Source organism: Pagrus pagrus (genome assembly GCF_965226575.1).
Source record: "Pagrus pagrus genome assembly, chromosome: 7".
Taxonomy (NCBI): domain Eukaryota; kingdom Metazoa; phylum Chordata; class Actinopteri; order Spariformes; family Sparidae; genus Pagrus; species Pagrus pagrus.
Genome location: NC_140191.1, coordinates 23,167,252 through 23,185,501, shown reverse-complemented (window position 1 = coordinate 23,185,501; position 18,250 = coordinate 23,167,252). Strand labels below are relative to the sequence as shown.

Here is an 18,250-nt window from a genome sequence, read left to right as displayed (position 1 = left end):
CATAAGCCGATGAGCAGCAATCGACATACCTTTGGCCACTTTTCGATCTCGGCGCTACTGGAAAATTCACTTTCCTCAGATGCCTGACACAGTTATAGAAATATACTGGTTATCCATACATAGATCATAATGGATTATCATAAATCAATCAACATTTCTACTGCGCTTGACTTCCTTGTGAGTGCATCAGAAACTAATAAATTCTACCAAAAATCATCTGTGAGGTCAACAAAGGTCAGTCTTCCCGTCTAAAATGAAGTTGTGATCTTTCTGGTTTATTTCACTGATTTGTTCTGCACTATAAAAATGTATTATTATTATTATTGCTTCTGTACACAGCATAATGGAACTACACCGTAACTACTATTATTGTTATCCACAAACGATTATTATTGAGGTCTATTATGCAATAGAGCAAGACAACACATTAGTCCCTGACCATAAAAATAGTATAAAGGGAAGAGTTGACCTGCAGAAGTGGCTGGTATGCCATCGTTAAACCTTGCTGAAATACCCTCTGTTGGTCACAAAGAACACCAGCAGGAAAGAGAGGAAGGTAATTTGAGAAATGGTCGAAAGAGAGGGCTGAAGTCTGAGATGATGTCACTAGAAAATAATTTCATCCATTACCCGAGCTACCGTGCCTGGAAACCCACAGAGCAGAGACAATAGAATAGAGAGATTGTTAAAGTGAAACTCTCACCAAAATGCAACCTAGGCTTTTTTTGTGAAGGAACCCGAGTCAAACCTTCGTATAAAAGTATAATTACGACGAAAAAGCCACTTTTAAGATTTACCGTATTTTCGTTTTCGGGTCAAAATCATTTTCAATGGCGTGCTAGGGGCAACTTTATGGTAGCATCAAAATCGCTATTTTTAAAACACTAAGAAGACTCGACACAACATGAAACTTTGCTCGTAGTATCACCAGAGCCTCTACACATGAACACGAGCATTGAGAACATTGTTTGTGTACACAGAGTTTACTAAAAAGAAGGTTTTTGAACAACTCATGCTAGCAGTAGCTTGCTCTGCTCGCTGCCATCTGCCAGTCGAGAAGCGTCGATCCCCGAGTGCGACGTAACATGGAGCTTTCCACCTTTACTCTCCTCCATGTTGAAAATGATTTTGAAACGAAAATACGGTAAATCTTAAAAGCGACTTTTTTGTCGTAATTATGCTTTTACACGAAGGTTTGACTTGGGTCCCTTCACCAAAAAAGCCTAGGTTGCATTTTGGCAAGAGTTTCACTCTAAGGGATCTTGTCGGATGGAGATCTGACTTCAGACCAGGACATGGCTTCAGTCCAATTAAACTTGTATCCTAATTGTAAATATGATCTTGATGGAATATCTTTGTAGCAGGCACAGGGGGGTTTCGCTCTTAACAAACTTTTGTGGACTTTGAGAACAAGAACTGAAATCTGACAGATTTCTACAGAAGTGTACAATTTTTGGCATGTTTGCTGCTGTATTTTTGAAGTTGCATGTACTGCAGTGACACATATGGATTAACAGTCAGCTGGTTGCAATTCTGCACAAGTCTGCAACATTGATAATATTTCCTGCAGGTTAGATGCTTCACAGTGGGTGAACCCATGTTAAACATGTCAAAAAAGTTCTATTCTGATTCCATGTTTTGGGGCATGTATACACACCACTGGCAGACTCAGGATGTTTGACTGGCAGAGGCGATAAAAATAAAAAGGGCTGCCGGCTATATGCAGTGGGGCACCAGAGTGCAGAAAGTCATGACATATTTGTAAGGGCACCATTTAACATGTTTGATCTACCATAGGGGCATCCAAGAGAACGCTTTCGCAGCATTTTTTCAAACGTGGGGGCACCAGGCGAGGTCACAAGAGGAAAAAGTCGAAAACAAGATTAGGCTACATGCAACAAAATTTTAATACGATACAGATTGAACATTTCTCCAACCATTAGACATATGCAGAAATATATAGCATGTTCATTTTTGTTTACATAATAACAAAGAAAAGGAACAGTGACAAACTCAATTGACCTTATTCACATGGCATCCATTTTCCTTAACATCACCCTCAGAGTGGGAAACTTGAATGCTGAGATAATGTTAGGCTGCTGCGTTCCAGGTCGCAAGTCATATAAACATAGGTAATCTAACAAATTGTTGTCATTTTGCAGCTCTCCAGTTGATCAGCAACTGAAAGGATGATGGATAGTAAAAATCTGAAGGCACATTTGGCCATATTTCAAGGTATAACAATAACTTTTAGCTGATGTTAGCATTCAACAACATGTTGAAACAGTAACTTTAGCTCGAATGTGGCTAAATGCTAACATAAGCTGTTGCCTAATGGAGCTAATCTTTTACCAAACCTGTTGTTTTACCTTGAAATATGGTCCCTCAGGATTAAACTATCCATTTGCTTTACAGTTGTTAATCAATCAGGAAGCAGTGAAATGATAACTATTTGTCAGATTGCCTATATTTCTATGACTTGCAACTGAGAAATCAGCAGTACGACATTTGAGCATCCCACCCTGAATGTGATGTCAGAGACAAGTGGCCGCCATGTAAATCTGGTCTACATGTCCGATCCTTCAGTCAGCATTCCTCAGAGTATGTGTGATGTTGATTAAGTGCGACAAATCATCGCTTTGTTTCCTTCAATGCTGCAAATGTGCAAAATGCTTTATTTAAAGCTCCTTCATTTGATACATTAAAAGTATTGGCTATGACATGTGCATGTTGAGTAGATCCTGTGTTTAACTGCATCACCCAAGGTCACAAACTGAGTTTATCTTTAGCACTCACCATTAATTTGTTTTTGTTTTTTAAAATCATTGTTAATAAATCATTGTTCCAGTGCACATTTGTCAACACATGTTGCACTAATCAAGTAGAAAACATCATTTCAGTCGTTCATTCTGTGCTGCTGCTGTTGCCTTGATTCATGTAGAGCACCCCCCAGTGAGCCGCCAGTGAGGTAATCCCATTGCCATTGTACCGGCCACTCAGCAGTCTGAGCTCTGAGTCCGTGTGGTTTGTGTACATGTTAAAGGATATCTGTAACACAGCATCAACAGTTAATACATGACCATGAGTATTAGTGTCAATAAATGAAACAAATGGACAGGCTAGAAGGTAAAGACCTGTTGTGGCTGGCCAACGACCAGAGAGCGCCCTCTGGAGGTCACAAAGATCACCTGATAGATGTAGTTGGAGGGGTGGTATTTACCAGAGATCTGAGACAGACAGTGTGAGCACATAAACACAGTTGTTAGGGTGGTTCATCCTCAGTAAGTAAACGAATGTATTTAATACAAAATGATGGGTGAACATAGTTTGATACAGATTACAGTGTGTAAAAGAAAAATCTGAACCTGTATTAAAAATGTTTGTTAATGTATATCAATTAAATAAATATTACATTTACATGGTTTGATAATAAAAGAATATAATTAAATAAATGAAAAAATTTTATTATTATTATTTTAACAATGGAAGTTTCTTTTCTGAGGCACAGTGTTTTTATCAACCTAATTATATTTTAGTATCAGTGAAGTCCCTCACCTGAACAATGACCTCATCGTCAAAGAGGATCAGCTCATGCACTCTGCTTTGTACACGACCAACCCTTGCAGACCAAATGTATTCGTAGCGCAGTTGGATACTGCAAGACACAGAGAGGAAACTGTTAACCACCAAAGACGACAACAAGACGTGAAGACAATAAACAGCCATACATACTGTGACTGCTGTAATGAACAAGAACAATTAGACAGCACAGCAAATGCATAGAAAGCAGATATAAACACTGAAACTGTCCAAAGCATTCAGGGACTGTATGAAAATGATTTTGGCGAGAGGGGTGGCTGAACATAATGGTTCACTTTTTAATAAATGAATGCCTTCCTCATCTTTATCAAACGTTCCCCTTACAAGATCATCTGTAACACCATCCCCACTAATATCTCAAAGTAATATAACAGCATTGAACTGATACGACTCATTGAATCATAGTTCCAGCCACCCTGTTTTGAACCAAGCTGAACAGTCTTGACTACCATCAGTTACTAGATACAGGCTTGCTGTAGATCAAGAGAGGGCTAAATATTAAGCCCTTCTACCCACTGATAATATTCGTACAGTCCCGAAGCACCTATGGCCGAGAAGGATATGCGACTGACCCAGTGATGTAAGCGTTGGGAATCTCCCAAACCCTGACTGCTGTGATCCTTCCCATTCCCTCTGTGGAGAAGGGCGTGCCACTACCACCTCCAACAGCAACAGAGTAGGAGTTGGGCACCATGGCAGCTAGAGGGGTTAAAAAAACTTTTATGTGATGGTCAAGAGGAAGCTACTGCTTCTGGACTAACTACCCTAACCCATGTACAAAGATCTTCTTCAAAGCTTGATGTTTGTGTATAAAAGTATAAAGTATATAACTGATGTCAAAAGGTCTCAACAGTTGGGTCAGTTTCTTACGTGCTGCCACGGAGCTGGTGCAGAGCACAGCAAAGATCAGGAAGAAAAACATTCTGATGTGTGAGGGAGTCCAGAGGCAACACTGGAATCAGAAACCAATTCATTAAACATCATCATCATCATCATCATCATCATCATATAATTATCAACAGCTCTATGAATTTCTTTAGACATTACTACATCTGAGATTTTTTACTAGAAGTATTAACTTAACAATCGGATCTAAAATCTGTGTAAATACAGCGTTAAAAAGAGTTACGACCCACTTTGTTTAAAGCTGCAGCTACAGATGCTTAAACTCACCTGCAATCGGGAGCTCCTGGAGCCAGCTAGAGTCCTGAGCAGAGTATGACCTGACACTGTGAGAATGGCCTTTAAATAGCAACAACTCCCTTCCTTGTCGCATCCATCAGAACATTTCTTCTTGACAGCCGCTAACAGCTGAACAATAGCACACCTTTTATTTCTCATTCAGGTGTGTGCTTCCTGGAACCTGAAGTTGAACCAGGAAGAGACAAAGACAAAACAATCTCCAAAACTCAGCAGCTCACACCAAAACAATCTAGATGCATAAACAGCAATACAGGTAAGAAAAAAATATGTATTTTCGATCTCGAAGTGAACTGTCCCTTTAAAGTCTTGAAGTTCCCCAAAAAACAGACGAGGGCAGGCATACAACCTTTTGGGAGAGAACAAACGCTGTGCAAGTGCCAGGGCCAAACTGAAAAAGCTAGTAGCACCTCACCTGAAAGCTGCTTTGTTGCATTTAATACATCAAACAATAAAAAAGAAAACACAATTTATGATTTTCTTAACTTTCCCAAAGACCAAAGTAGATGAAAAGAGATCTATGGCTTCAGGCCATCCGCAGAGAGGATGAAAAAGGTTAACTGGGCCGTTGTGACAAACACTTCATCACACGTTAGTTAATGATGTTGCTGAGTAAATGTCATATGTGCAGATTGTTCCTGTAGATTGAAATGAATCAGAAAAGAGCCTTAGAGAAGATGTAACTACAGTTTTTACTGTAAAAACATATGGACCTGCAATAAAACAACTGCTTTTAGAATGGAGTTTGGTTTAACAGCCTGTCCAACTGAAAGACTGCCAGGAGCAAAGGGTGTTCAAACATTAATAATTCACATAGATTTAGCAGACTTACCCTCAAATATTAAACCTTGTAAGAAGCTCAATGAAGGAAGTGGCTAACACCAACCTGTTTTCTACTCTCCTCTCAGGAAAAATGACAGATAACAGAAATACATTAGCTGAACATTCAATAAGGTAGTTGTCTATGTCAGGGTAGTCCACTTTGACTGGGGCAGACTGAAAGGACATGAATCAACCCCCATTTCTTTTTTTTTTTATTATTTAACATGATGCTGATCGTAAATGGACAACAACATAACATGATTGTTTGCCTGATTGGCCAGAGGATTTTGGCCCCTAATAGCTAAAAAATGATTATGTTTTCTTAGTTATGCTATTAAATTGGCAAAGACCTCAGAATTTGCCACCAGTCAAGTTTAAAAACAATTAAACTAAATATTACGACAACGGAATGGACTATATTTACATGGCAGCCATTTTCCTCTGAAATCTCACTCAGGGTGGGAAACTCAAATGTGGTATAGAGAGCTGAAGTCACGCCCCTTCCGGTGGGACACCATGGGACCTTATTTTGGTAGAAATATGTATGGTGGTGAATGGTGAGGGACAAATAATCTTTTGATCCCATTTGGACTGTGCCGCGAATTACACGTATGTTTTTCAATTTAAAAGACAATTTGAGAAGGTCGTAGTTTGTCATAAAACTAATGAAATACAAGACTGAAATTGCGTGATTATAAGGACTACTCACCCAACAGTCCAGTTAGTAACGTTGTCTTGTTGGACGCTCACCAAAACCCATAACTTAAACATTATAAAGCTGGTCCTCTATATTAGCTTGTTCGCAGAACTGATGAACTACCCTTTCACATAACTGCAGCTGTCAGTGTGGCCAGTTTTACTGTGATTTGTTCATACTCATTCTGTGCTGAGGTGGTGGCCGCGTTGGTGTTGATGTATGTTGAGCGGTTTCACACAAAACACCAAACAAAACTCCCTACATTTATAGGACTTGCATCCTGGAACACAAAGCATAACATAATCCCAGCATTTGAGCTTCCTGCCCTAAGGGTGATGTTAGAAGAAAAAAGTCTACTAAGGATGGTCTTCTGCTTATCAGAGTTCTGCTTATGTGTCACTATTTGACAAATTACCCAGTGAACTGTTATAAATCTCCTCATGAACAAACATGTTAAAAAATGCAATCAAAGGTGTATCAGAGAGAAGACAAATGTTTTTGTTTTTTTCCTACAAATTGATTTTCAGTGCTTAGAATTCTTTTGCATTAAAAAACAAGGTTAAGGGTGATTTTTCAAATGACTATTCACTTATTATGTGTGACACAGTTTAAAAACCAGGAAATGACATGACAGGAAAATTCCACACTATTGTTCCAACTGGTTTTACTGGACTCACCGTCCTAATTAAACAAGTATGTACAAACTCACACTTCCCAGCAGGACATGACCTATAGCTACAAAAAAGAGAGAAAGTAGAAGAAGAAATTCACAAACAACCATCATGGCAACAGTAGGTTTCTTTATTATTGATTGAATTATACAGCATATACATTCAGCATGTCCTATTCTATGCTGTGTTGATGCTGATCGTACCTCATGAGCTGATATTCTAAAACAGATATTGCACATCAACACTAACAGGTGATTTTAAGTTAAGATAAAACCTTATTTATCTAATGAAAATTCATTTTCCTCAGATGCTTGATAAATATAGATACACAGTTATAGAAATATACTGGTTATCCTTACATAGATCATAATGGATTATCATAAATCAATCAACATTTCTACTGCGCTTGACTTCCTTGTGAGTGCATCAGAAACTAATAAATTCTACCAAAAATCATCTGTGAGGTCAACAAAGGTCAGTCTTCCCGTCTAAAATGAAGTTGTGATCTTTCTGGTTTATTTCATTGATTTGTTCTGCACTATAAAAATGTATTATTATTATTTTTGCTTCTGTACACAGCATAATGGAACTACACCGTAACTACTATTATTGTTATCCACAAACGATTATTATTGAGGTCTATTATGCAATAGAGCAAGACAACACATTAGTCCCTGACCATAAAAATAGTATAAAGTTGAAGAGTTGACCTGCAGAAGTGGCTGGTATGCCATCGTTGAACCTAGACAACAGCTGATGTTAGCCTTCAACAACATGTGTGTTGATATTTCTGATGTTATATCAAAACAGTATCGTATCAAACAGAAACATAAGCTCGAACAAATGCTATCATTAGCTGTTGCCTAATGGAGCTAATCTGTTACTAAACCTGTTGTTTTACCTTGAAATATGGTCCGATGTCCCTCAGGATTAAACTATCCATTTGCTTTACAGTTGTTAATCAATCAGGAAGCAGTAAATGATAACTATTTGTCAGATTGTCTATGTTTCTATGATTTACATCCGAGAAATCAGCAGTACGACATTTGAGTGTCCCATCCTGAATGTGATGTCAGAGACAAGTGCCCGCCATGTGAATCTGGTCTACATGTCCGATCCTTCAGTTAGCATTCCTCAGAGTATGTGCGATGTTGATTAAGTGCGACAAATCATCGCTTTGTTTCCTTCAATGCTGCAGATGTGCAAAATGCTTTAATTAAAGCTCCTTCATTTGATACATGAAAAGTATTGGCTATGACATAGCCATTCATTCTTTGCTGCTGCTGTTGCCTTGATTCATGTAGAGCACCCCCCAGTGAGCTGCCAGTGAGGTAATCCCATTGCCATTGTACCGGCCACTCAGCAGTCTGAGCTCTGAGTCCACGTGGTTTGTGTACATGTTAAAGGATATCTGTAACACAGCATCAACAGTTAATACATGACCATGAGTATGACTATCGATAAATGAAAGAAATGGACAGGGTAGAAGGTAAAGACCTGTGTTGGCTGGCCAACGACCAGAGAGCGCCCTCTGGAGGTCACAAAGATCACCTTATAGACGTAGTGGGAGGGGTGGTATTTACCAGAGATCTGAGACAGACAGTGTGAGCACATAAACACAGTTGTTAGGGTGGTTCATCCTCAGTAAGTAAACTAATGTATTTTATACAAAATGATGGCTGAATATAGCTTGATATAGATTACAGTGTGACCAATTTAAAAGAAAAACCTGAACCTGTATTAAAAAATGTTTATAAATGTATATCAGTTAAATAAATATTACATTTAGATGGTTTGATAATAAATGAATATAATTAAATAAATGAAAACATTTTACCAATGGAAGATTCTTTTCTGAGGCACAGAGTTTTTATCATAATTCATAACCTAATTATATTTTAGTATCAGTGAAGTCCCTCACCTGAACAATGACCTCATCGTCAAAGAGGATCAGCTCATGCACTCTGCTATATGCACGACCAACCCTTGCAGACCAAATGGTTTCATAGCGCAGTTGGATACTGCAAGACACAGAGAGGAAACTGTTAACCACCAAAGACGACAACAAGACGTGAAGGCACTAAATGTATGAAGAATGATCGGAGAGTCAACAGGAACAGCCATACATACTGTGACTGCTGTAATGAACAAGAACAATTAGATAGCACAGCAAATGCATAGAAAGCAGAGATAAACACTGAAACCGTTCAAAGCATTCAGGGACTGTATGAAAATGATTTTGGCGAGAGGGGTGGCTGAACATAATGGTTTACTTTTTAATAAATGAATGCCTTCCTCATCTTTATCAAACGTTCCCCTTACAAGATCATCTGTAACACCATCCCCACTAATATCTCAAAGTAATATAACAGCATTGAACTGATACGACTCATTGAATCATAGTTCCAGCCACCCTGTTTTGAACCAAGCTGAACAGTCTTGACTACCATCAGTTACTAGATACAGGCTTGCTGTAGGTCAAGAGAGGGCTAAAATATTAATGTGGGGGGAGAACAAAAATAAAGACTAATGCCTGCTCTTAAAAAAAATTCAGACCACCCTCCCTTCAGCTAAAACAAATACATACTCCCCTCCCTTTTTTTAAGCCCTTCTACCCACTGATAATATTCGTACAGTCCCGAAGCACCTATGGCCGAGAAGGATATGCAACTGACCCAGTGATGTAAGCGTTGGGAATCTCCCAAACCCTGACCGCTGTGATCCTTCCTGTTCCCACTGTGGAGAAGGACGTGCCACTGCCACCTCCAACAGCAACAGAGTAGGAGTTGGGCACCATGGCAGCTAGAGGGGTTAAAAAAACTTTTATGTGATGGTCAAGAGGAAGCTACTGCAACTGGACTAACTACCCTAACCCATGTACAAAGATCTTCTTCAAAGCTTGATGTTTGTGTATAAAAGTATAAAGTATATAACTGATGTCAAAAGGTCTCAACAGTTGGGTCAGTTTCTTACGTGCTGCCACGGAGCTGGTGCAGAGCACAGCAAAGATCAGGAAGAAAAACATTCTGATGTGTGAGGGAGTCCAGAGACAACACTGGAATCAGAAACCAATTCATTAAACATCGTCATCATCATCATCATCATCATCATCATCATCATCGTATAATTATAAACAGCTCTATGAATTTCTTTAGACATGAAACCAATCTGAGATTTTTTACTATTAGTATTAACTTAACAATCGGATCTAAAATCTGTGTAAATACAGCGTTAAAGAGTTACGACCCACTTTGTTTAAAGCTGCAGCTACAGATGCTTAAACTCACCTGCAATTGGGAGCTCCTGGAGTCAGCTTGAGTCCTGAGCAGAGGATGAGCTGACACTGTGACGGTGGCCCTTAAATAGCGATATCTCCCTTCCCCATCGCACGCATCAGAACATTCCTTCTTGATTGCTGTTGATAGCTGAACAGTAACACACCTGTTTTTTTATCTCTCTCACAGGTGTGTGCTTCTGGGAATCTGAAGTTGAATCAGGAAGAGACAAAAACAAAATTAAAGCTTCATTAAGTTTAAGTTTATGCACTTAATCTCTCATGATGCTGTCTCTCATAAGTTAAAATGAGATGTACGATTATTCTTTTTTTCTGAGCCCTTTAAGAACTTCTTGTCTACGTTGGCTGAGTTTATGGAAACAGCATGGACAAGAAGTTCTTTAACTTTCTTAACTCTAAAGATTGTGTCATAGTTTTCAAAGCTCAAGAACAGCTAATAAAGGACCTCAGCTGAGACTTTTCTAACTGACTTTAAAGTACCTGCCTGCATGTGCACATGAAATAGTTCCAACCTGAAACTGCTCACAACACGTTATGTGGATTTTCTTGAGTAACAGGGTCGTCATTTCTGGAAAGAGACATTGCTGTTGCATTTTTTAAATGTTTATTTTTTAGCACTTTGAACTCCACAGGCCAAGTGGCATCTAGTTTCATTATAGTCAGGAGAAGGCAGACATTTCTACTGCTAATTTCTACGGATAATTCTTTTTTCTGAGCACTTTAAGAACTTCTTGTCCATGTTGGCTTGGAGGTTGAGTTTATGGAAACAGCATGGACAAGAAGTTCTTCAACTTTCTTAACTCTAAAGATTGTGTCATAATTTTGAAAGCTCAAGAACAGCTAATAAAGGACATCAGCTGAGACTTTTCTAACTGACTTTAAAGTACACTTACATGTGCATGCTTCGTTCTGTATGGGGATTTGGTAGAAAGAAAATAGTTCCAACATGAAACTACTCACAACAAGGAGGATGTTTTTAGGTAACCAGATCATTGGTTTGTTCTTCGAGCACCACAAGCTCAGTGCCATGTAGCTTCAATAAAGGCAGACATCTCTACAACCGATATCACTGACTCATCAAGACTCAGTAACTCACACCAAAACAATCTGTGGATAAATAGCACTCCAGGTAAGAGGAATTATGTGTGTTTTTGGTTTCAGGGTGAAGTGTCCCTTTAAAGCCAGGATTTCCCCACAAAAATAGACGAGAGAAGGAATACAACCTTTTTGGAGAAAACAGTGTGAAAGTGGAAGGGCCAAACTGAAAGAACGAGTGGCACCATAAAAGCTGTTGTGTTGCATTTTATACTGTAAACACTAAAAAACACCACATTCACTCTACTTCCCCAAAGAACGAAGGACAGAAAAAGAAGAGATCTGCAGCATCAGGCCAGTACGCAGGAAGTATGGCCTGATGTACCTCCAGTTTCTCCATATCCATCATCTCTTCATTTGCTGATCAATCAGGAAGTGATATCAATCTGTCAGATTCCCTACATTTATAGGACTTACAACCTTTCAAAATAAAGTTAAGCGTGATATTTTAAATGACCATTCACTTATGTGTGTGTCCCTCATGTCACGTCATTTAAATCAATTAAAATGCTCTTAGTTAATCTCAATGTTTTTCAAAGCAGTATGTAATGTCCAAATAATAGAATCCAATCAAGAGTTTAAAAAGCTTTAAAAACACACAACACACACGACGTCCGTCGTGGACTCATGAAACCAGGAAATGACATGACGGGAAAATTCCACAACACTGTTCCAACTGGTTCTACTGGAATCACCGTCCTAATTAAACAAGTATGTACAAACTCACACTTCCCAGCAACAAAACCTTGAACATGGCCGTAAGTGTGTATAAAAATAGCCACAATGCTGATCGTACCTCATGAGTTGATATTCTAAAACAGATATTGCACATCAACATTCACAGGTGATTTCGAATTAAAACCTTATTTATCTAATGAAAATCCCTTTGCTTAAGATGCCTGATGAATATAGATACACAATTACAGAAATGTACTGGTTATTCATACATAGATCATAATTGTTTATCATAAATCAATCAACATTTCTACTGCACTTGACTTCCTTGTGAGTCCACCAAAAATCATCTGTACGGTCAACAAAGGCCAGTCTTCCTGTCTTAATGAAGTTGTGAGCTTTCTGGTTTATTTGACTGATTTTTTTTTTGCACTGTAAATATGTATTATTATTGCTTCTGTACACAGCATAATAAAGCACCCTAACTACTATTATTGTTATCCACACATGATGATGTTTACATGCAATAGAGCAAGATGACAAAATAGTCCCTAACCGTAAAAATATCTGGAAGTCTTGTCAGAGATCAACTCCAACTGAAACGATGCCAACGACCGCAGGCAACTGCAAAGTGCTGTGAAGTTGAAGAGTTGACCTGCAGAAGTGGCTGGTATGCCATCGTTAAACCTTGCTGAAACGCCCTCTGTTGGTCACAAAGAACACCAGCAGGAAAGAGAGGAAGGTAATTTGAGAAATGGTCCAAAGAGAGGGCTGAAGTCTGACATGATGTCACTAGAAAATATATTCATCCATTACCCGAGCTACCGTGCCTGGAAACCCTGGAGATCTGACTTCAGACCAGGACATGGCTTCAGTCCAATTAAACTTGTATCCTAATTGTAAATATGATCTTGATGGAATATCTTTGTAGCAGGCACAGGGGGGTTTCGCTCTTAACAAACTTTTGTGGACTTTGAGGACAAGAACTGAAATCTGACAGATTTCTACAGAAGTGTACAATTTTTGGCATGTTTGCTGCTGTATTTTTGAAGTTGCATGTACTGCAGTGACACATATGGATTAACAGTCAGCTGGCTGCAATTCTGCACAAGTCTGCAACATTGATAATATTTCCTGCAGGTAAGATGCTTCACAGTGGGTGAACCCATGTTAAACATGTCAAAAAAGTTCTATTCTGATTCCATGTTTTGGGGCATGTATAGACACCAGTGGCAGACTCAGGATGTTTGACTGGCAGAGGCGATAAAAAGAAAGAGGGCTGCCGGCTATATGCAGTGGGGCACCAGAGTGCAGAAAGTCATGACATATTTGTAAGGGCACCATTTAACATGTTTGATCTACCATAGGGGCATCCAAGAGAACGCTTTCGCAGTATTTTTTCAAACGTGGGGGCACCAGGCGAGGTCACAAGAGGAAAAAGTCGAATACAAGATTATGCTACATGCAACAAAATTTAATACGATACAGATTGAACATTTCTCCAACCATTAGACATATGCAGACATATAAAGCATGTTCATTTTTGTTTACATAATAACAAAGAAAAGGAACAGTGACAAACTCAATTGACCTTATTCACATGGCAGCCATTTTCCTTAACATCACCCTCAGAGTGGGAAACTTGAATGCTGAGATAATGTTAGGCTGCTGCGTTCCAGGTCGCAAGTCATATAAACATAGGTAATCTAACAAATTGTTTTCATTTTGCAGCTCTCCAGTTGATCAGCAACTGAAAGGATGATGGATAGTAGAAATCTGAAGGCACATTTGGCCATATTTCAAGGTATAACAACAAACTTTAGCTGATGTTAGCATTCAACAACATGTTGAAACAGTAACTTTAGCTCAAATGTGGTTGAATGCTAACATAAGCTGTTGCATAATGGAGCTAATCTGTTACCAAACCTGTTGTTTTACCTTAAAATATGGTCCAATGTCCCTCAGGATTAAACTATCCATTTGCTTTACAGTTGTTAATCAACCAGGAAGCAGTGAAATGATAACTATATGTCAGATTGCCTATATTTCTATGACTTGCAACTGAGAAATCAGCAGTACGACATTTGAGCATCCCACCCTGAATGTGATGTCAGAGACAAGTGGCCGCCATGTGAATCTGGTCTACATGTCCGATCCTTCGGTCAGCATTCTTCAGAGTATGTGTGATGTTGATTAAGTGCGACAAATCATCGCTTTGTTTCCTTCAATGCTGCAGATGTGCAAAATGCTTTATTTAAAGCTCCTTCATTTGATACATTAAAAGTATTGGCTATGACATGTGCATGTTGAGTAGATCCTGTGTTTAACTGCATCACCCAAGGTCACAAACTGAGTTTATCTTTAGCACTCACCATTAATTTGTTTTTGTTTTGTTAAATCATTGTTAATAAATCATTGTTCCAGTGCACCTTTGTCAACACATGTTGCACTAATCAAGTAGAAAACATCATTTCAGTCGTTCATTCTGTGCTGCTGCTGTTGCCTTGATTCATGTAGAGCACCCCCCAGTGAGCCGCCAGTGAGGTAATCCCATTGCCATTGTACCGGCCACTCAGCAGTCTGAGCTCTGAGTCCGTGTGGTTTGTGTACATGTTAAAGGATATCTGTAACACAGCATCAACAGTTAATACATGACCATGAGTATGACTATCGATAAATGAAACAAATGGACAGGGTAGAAGGTAAAGACCTGTGTTGGCTGGCCAACGACCAGAGAGCGCCCTCTGGAGGTCACAAAGATCACCTTATAGATGTAGTTGGAGGGGTGGTATTTACCAGAGATCTGAGACAGACAGTGTGAGCACATAAACACAGTTGTTAGGGTGGTTCATCCTCAGTAAGTAAACTAATGTATTTTATACAAAATGATGGCTGAATGCAGTTTGATATAGACTACAGTGTGACCAGTTTAAAAGACACTAACCCTACAACTATTATTTCCTGAACCTGTATTAAAAATGTTTGTAAATGTATATCAGTTAAATAAATATTACATTTAGATGGTTTGATAATAAATGAATATAATTAAATAAATGAAAAAAGATTTTAACAATGGAAGTTTATTTTCTGAGGCACAGTGTTTTTATCATAATTCATAACCTAATTATATTTTAGTATCAGTGAAGTCCCTCACCTGAACAATGACCTCATCGTCAAAGAGGATCAGCTCATGCACTCTGCTATATGCACGACCAACCCTTGCAGACCAAATGTATTCGTAGCGCAGTTGGATACTGCAAGACACAGAGAGGAAACTGTTAACCACCAAAGACGACAACAAGACGTGAAGGCACTAAATGTATGAAGAATGATCGGAGAGACAACAGGAACAGCCATACATACTGTGACTGCTGTAATGAACAAGAACAATTAGATAGCACAGCAAATGCATAGAAAGCAGAGATAAACACTGAAACTGTCCAAAGCATTCAGGGACTGTATGAAAATGATTTTGGCGAGAGGGGTGGCTGAACCTAATGGTTCACTTTTTAATAAATGAATGCCTTCCTCATCTTTATCAAACGTTCCCCTTACAAGATCATCTGTAACACCATCCCCACTAATATCTCAAAGTAATATAACAGCATTGAACTGATACGACTCATTGAATCATAGTTCCAGCCACCCTGTTTTGAACCAAGCTGAACAGTCTTGACTACTATCAGTTACTAGATACAGGCCTGCTGTAGGTCAAGAGAGGGCTAAAATATTAATGAGGGGGGAACAAAAATAAAGACTAATGCCTGCTCTTACAAAAATTTCAGACCACCCTCCCTTCAGCTAAAACAAATACACACTCCCCTCCCTTTTTTTGAGCCCTTCTACCCACTGATAATATTCGTACAGTCCCGAAGCACCTATGGCCAAGAAGGATATGTGACTGACCCAGTGATGTAAGCGTTGGGAATCTCCCAAACCCTGACCGCTGTGATCCTTCCTGTTCCCACTGTGGAGAAGGACGTGCCACTGCCACCGCCAACAGCAACAGAGTAGGAGTTGGGCACCATGGCAGCTAGAGGGGTTAAAAAAACTTTTATGTGATGGTCAAGAGGAAGCTACTGCTTGTGGACTAACTACCCTAACCCATGTACAAAGATCTTCAAAGCTTGATGTTTGTGTATAAAAGTATAAAGTATATAACTGGTGTCAAAAGGTCTCAACAGTTGGGTCAGTTTCTTACGTGCTGCCACGGAGCTGGTGCAGAGCACAGCAAAGATCAGGAAGAAAAACATTCTGATGTGTGAGGGAGTCCAGAGGCAACACTGGAATCAGAAACCATTTCATTAAACATCATCATCATCATCATCATCATCATTATCATCATCACATAATTATCAACAGCTCTATGAATTTCTTTAGACATGAGTTGGTTTTTGGAAGCAGTAAGTCAACAATCTGAACTAAAATCTGTGTAAATACTAATAAAATCATTAGAATTTAAATAATCAGCGCAAGCAGCCACACTGAGATACTATTTAAGTTGGTACAATAAAAAGAGTTACGACCCACTTTGTTTAAAGCTGCTACTACAGATGCTTAAACTCACCTGCAGTCGAGAGCTTATGGAGTCAGCTAGAGTCCTGAGCAGAGGATGAGCTGACACTGTGACGGTGGCCCTTAAATAGCGATATCTCCCTTCCCCATCGCATGCATCAGAACATTCCTTCTTGATTGCTGTTGATAGCTGAACAGTAACACACCTGTTTTTATCTCTCTCTCAGGTGTGTGCTTCTGGGAATCTGAAGTTGAATCAGGAAGAGACAAAAACAAAATTAAAGCTTCATTAAGTTCAGGAACATATTCTACACTGTGCCTACAGAAAAGGCAGTCATATCTGATTCAAACCAGTTTTATGCACTTAATCTCTCATGATGCTGTCTCTCATAAGTTAAAATGAGATGTACTATTATTCTTTTTTTCTGAGCACTTTAAGAACTTCTTGTCTACGTTGGCTGAGTTTATGGAAACAGCATGGACAAGAAGATCTTCAACTTTCTTAACTCTAAAGATTGTGTCATAATTTTGAAAGCTCAAGAACAGCTAATAAAGGACATCAGCTGAGACTTTTCTAACTGAGTGTAAAGTACGCTTGCATGTGCATGCTTCCTTCTGTATGGGGATTTGGTAGAAAGAAAATAGTTCCTACATGAAACTACTCACAACAAGGAGGATGTTTTTAGGTAACCAGATCATTTGTTTGTGCTTCGAGCACCACAAGCTCAGTGCCATGTAGCTTCAATAAAGGCAGACATCTCTACAACCGATATCACTGACTCATCAAGTCTCAGTAACTCACACCAAAACAATCTATGGGTAAGGGGAATTATGTGTGTTTTTGGTTTCAGGGTGAACTGTCCCTTTAAAGCCAGGATTTCCCCACAAAAATAGACGAGAGAAGGAATACAACCTTTTTGGAGAAAACAGTGTGAAAGTGGAAGGGCCAAACTGAAAGAACGAGTGGCACCATAAAAGCTGTTGTGTTGCATTTTATACTGTAAACACTAAAAAACACCACATTCACTCTACTTCCACAAAGAACGAAGGACAGAAAAAGAAGAGATCTGCAGCATCAGGCCAGTACGCAGGAAGTATGGCCTGATGTCCCTCCAGTTTTTCCATATCCATCATCTCTTCATTTGCTGATCAATCAGGAAGTGATATCAATCTGTCAGATTCCCTACATTTATAGGACTTACAACCTTTCAAAATAAAGTTCAGCGTGATATTTTAAATGACCATTCACTTATGTGTGTGTCCCTCATGTCACGTCATTTAAATCAATTAAAATGCTCTTGGTTAATCTCAATGTTTTTCAAAGCAGTATGTAATGTCCAAATAATAGAATCCAATCAAGAGTTTAAAAAGCTTTAAAAACACACAACACACACGACGTCCGTCGTGGACTCATGAAACCAGGAAATGACATGACGGGAAAATTCCACAACACTGTTCCAACTGGTTCTACTGGAATCACCGTCCTAATTAAACAAGTATGTACAAACTCACACTTCCCAGCAACAAAACCTTGAACATGGCCGTAAGTGTGTATAAAAATAGCCACAATGCTGATCGTACCTCATGAGCTGATATTCTAAAACAGATATTGCACATCAACATTCACAGGTGATTTCGAATTAAAACCTCATTTATCTAATGAAAATCCCTTTGCTTAAG

The 18,250-nt window shown here is 39.0% G+C and overlaps 2 protein-coding genes across 2 annotated transcripts; both read right to left on the bottom strand.

Annotated features, from left to right (window-relative positions):
• Positions 1-1,888: 1,888 nt before the first annotated feature.
• LOC311259533 (zymogen granule membrane protein 16-like) lies at positions 1,889-4,799 on the bottom strand. Its single transcript, XM_084356756.1, has 6 exons — positions 4,774-4,799; positions 4,471-4,552; positions 4,173-4,299; positions 3,556-3,655; positions 3,135-3,227; positions 1,889-3,048 (listed from the first exon to the last, which is right to left on the bottom strand). Exons 2-6 carry the CDS (start codon positions 4,520-4,522, stop codon positions 2,905-2,907), a joined length of 516 nt encoding a protein of 171 aa, XP_084212882.1. The 5' UTR covers positions 4,523-4,552; positions 4,774-4,799; the 3' UTR covers positions 1,889-2,904.
• Positions 4,800-8,241: 3,442 nt separating this feature from the next.
• Positions 8,242-16,324, bottom strand: LOC311260143 (uncharacterized protein). Its single transcript, XM_084357658.1, has 8 exons — positions 16,257-16,324; positions 15,962-16,088; positions 15,210-15,309; positions 14,766-14,858; positions 14,537-14,679; positions 8,912-9,011; positions 8,488-8,580; positions 8,242-8,401 (listed from the first exon to the last, which is right to left on the bottom strand). The coding sequence occupies exons 1-8, from the start codon at positions 16,306-16,308 to the stop codon at positions 8,258-8,260; spliced, it is 852 nt and encodes a 283-aa protein (XP_084213784.1). The 5' UTR covers positions 16,309-16,324; the 3' UTR covers positions 8,242-8,257.
• Positions 16,325-18,250: the final 1,926 nt, after the last annotated feature.

What these genes read in the sequence shown, in the direction of transcription:
- LOC311260143 (XM_084357658.1), bottom strand. Translation starts at nt 16,308, where the DNA reads ATGTTTTTCTTCCTGATCTTTGCTGTGCTCTGCACCAGCTCCGTGGCA. An exon ending in CCCAACGCTTACATCACTGG is followed by an intron (nt 15,310 to 15,961) that starts GTCAGTCACATA and finishes TGTGTCTTGCAG; the next exon opens with TATCCAACTGCGCTACGAAT. An exon ending in ACGATGAGGTCATTGTTCAG is followed by an intron (nt 8,581 to 8,911) that starts GTGAGGGACTTC and finishes TGTCTGTCTCAG; the next exon opens with ATCTCTGGTAAATACCACCC.
- LOC311259533 (XM_084356756.1), bottom strand. Translation starts at nt 4,522, where the DNA reads ATGTTTTTCTTCCTGATCTTTGCTGTGCTCTGCACCAGCTCCGTGGCA. An exon ending in CACCAGCTCCGTGGCAGCAC is followed by an intron (nt 4,300 to 4,470) that starts GTAAGAAACTGA and finishes TAACCCCTCTAG; the next exon opens with CTGCCATGGTGCCCAACTCC. An exon ending in CCCAACGCTTACATCACTGG is followed by an intron (nt 3,656 to 4,172) that starts GTCAGTCGCATA and finishes TGTGTCTTGCAG; the next exon opens with TATCCAACTGCGCTACGAAT.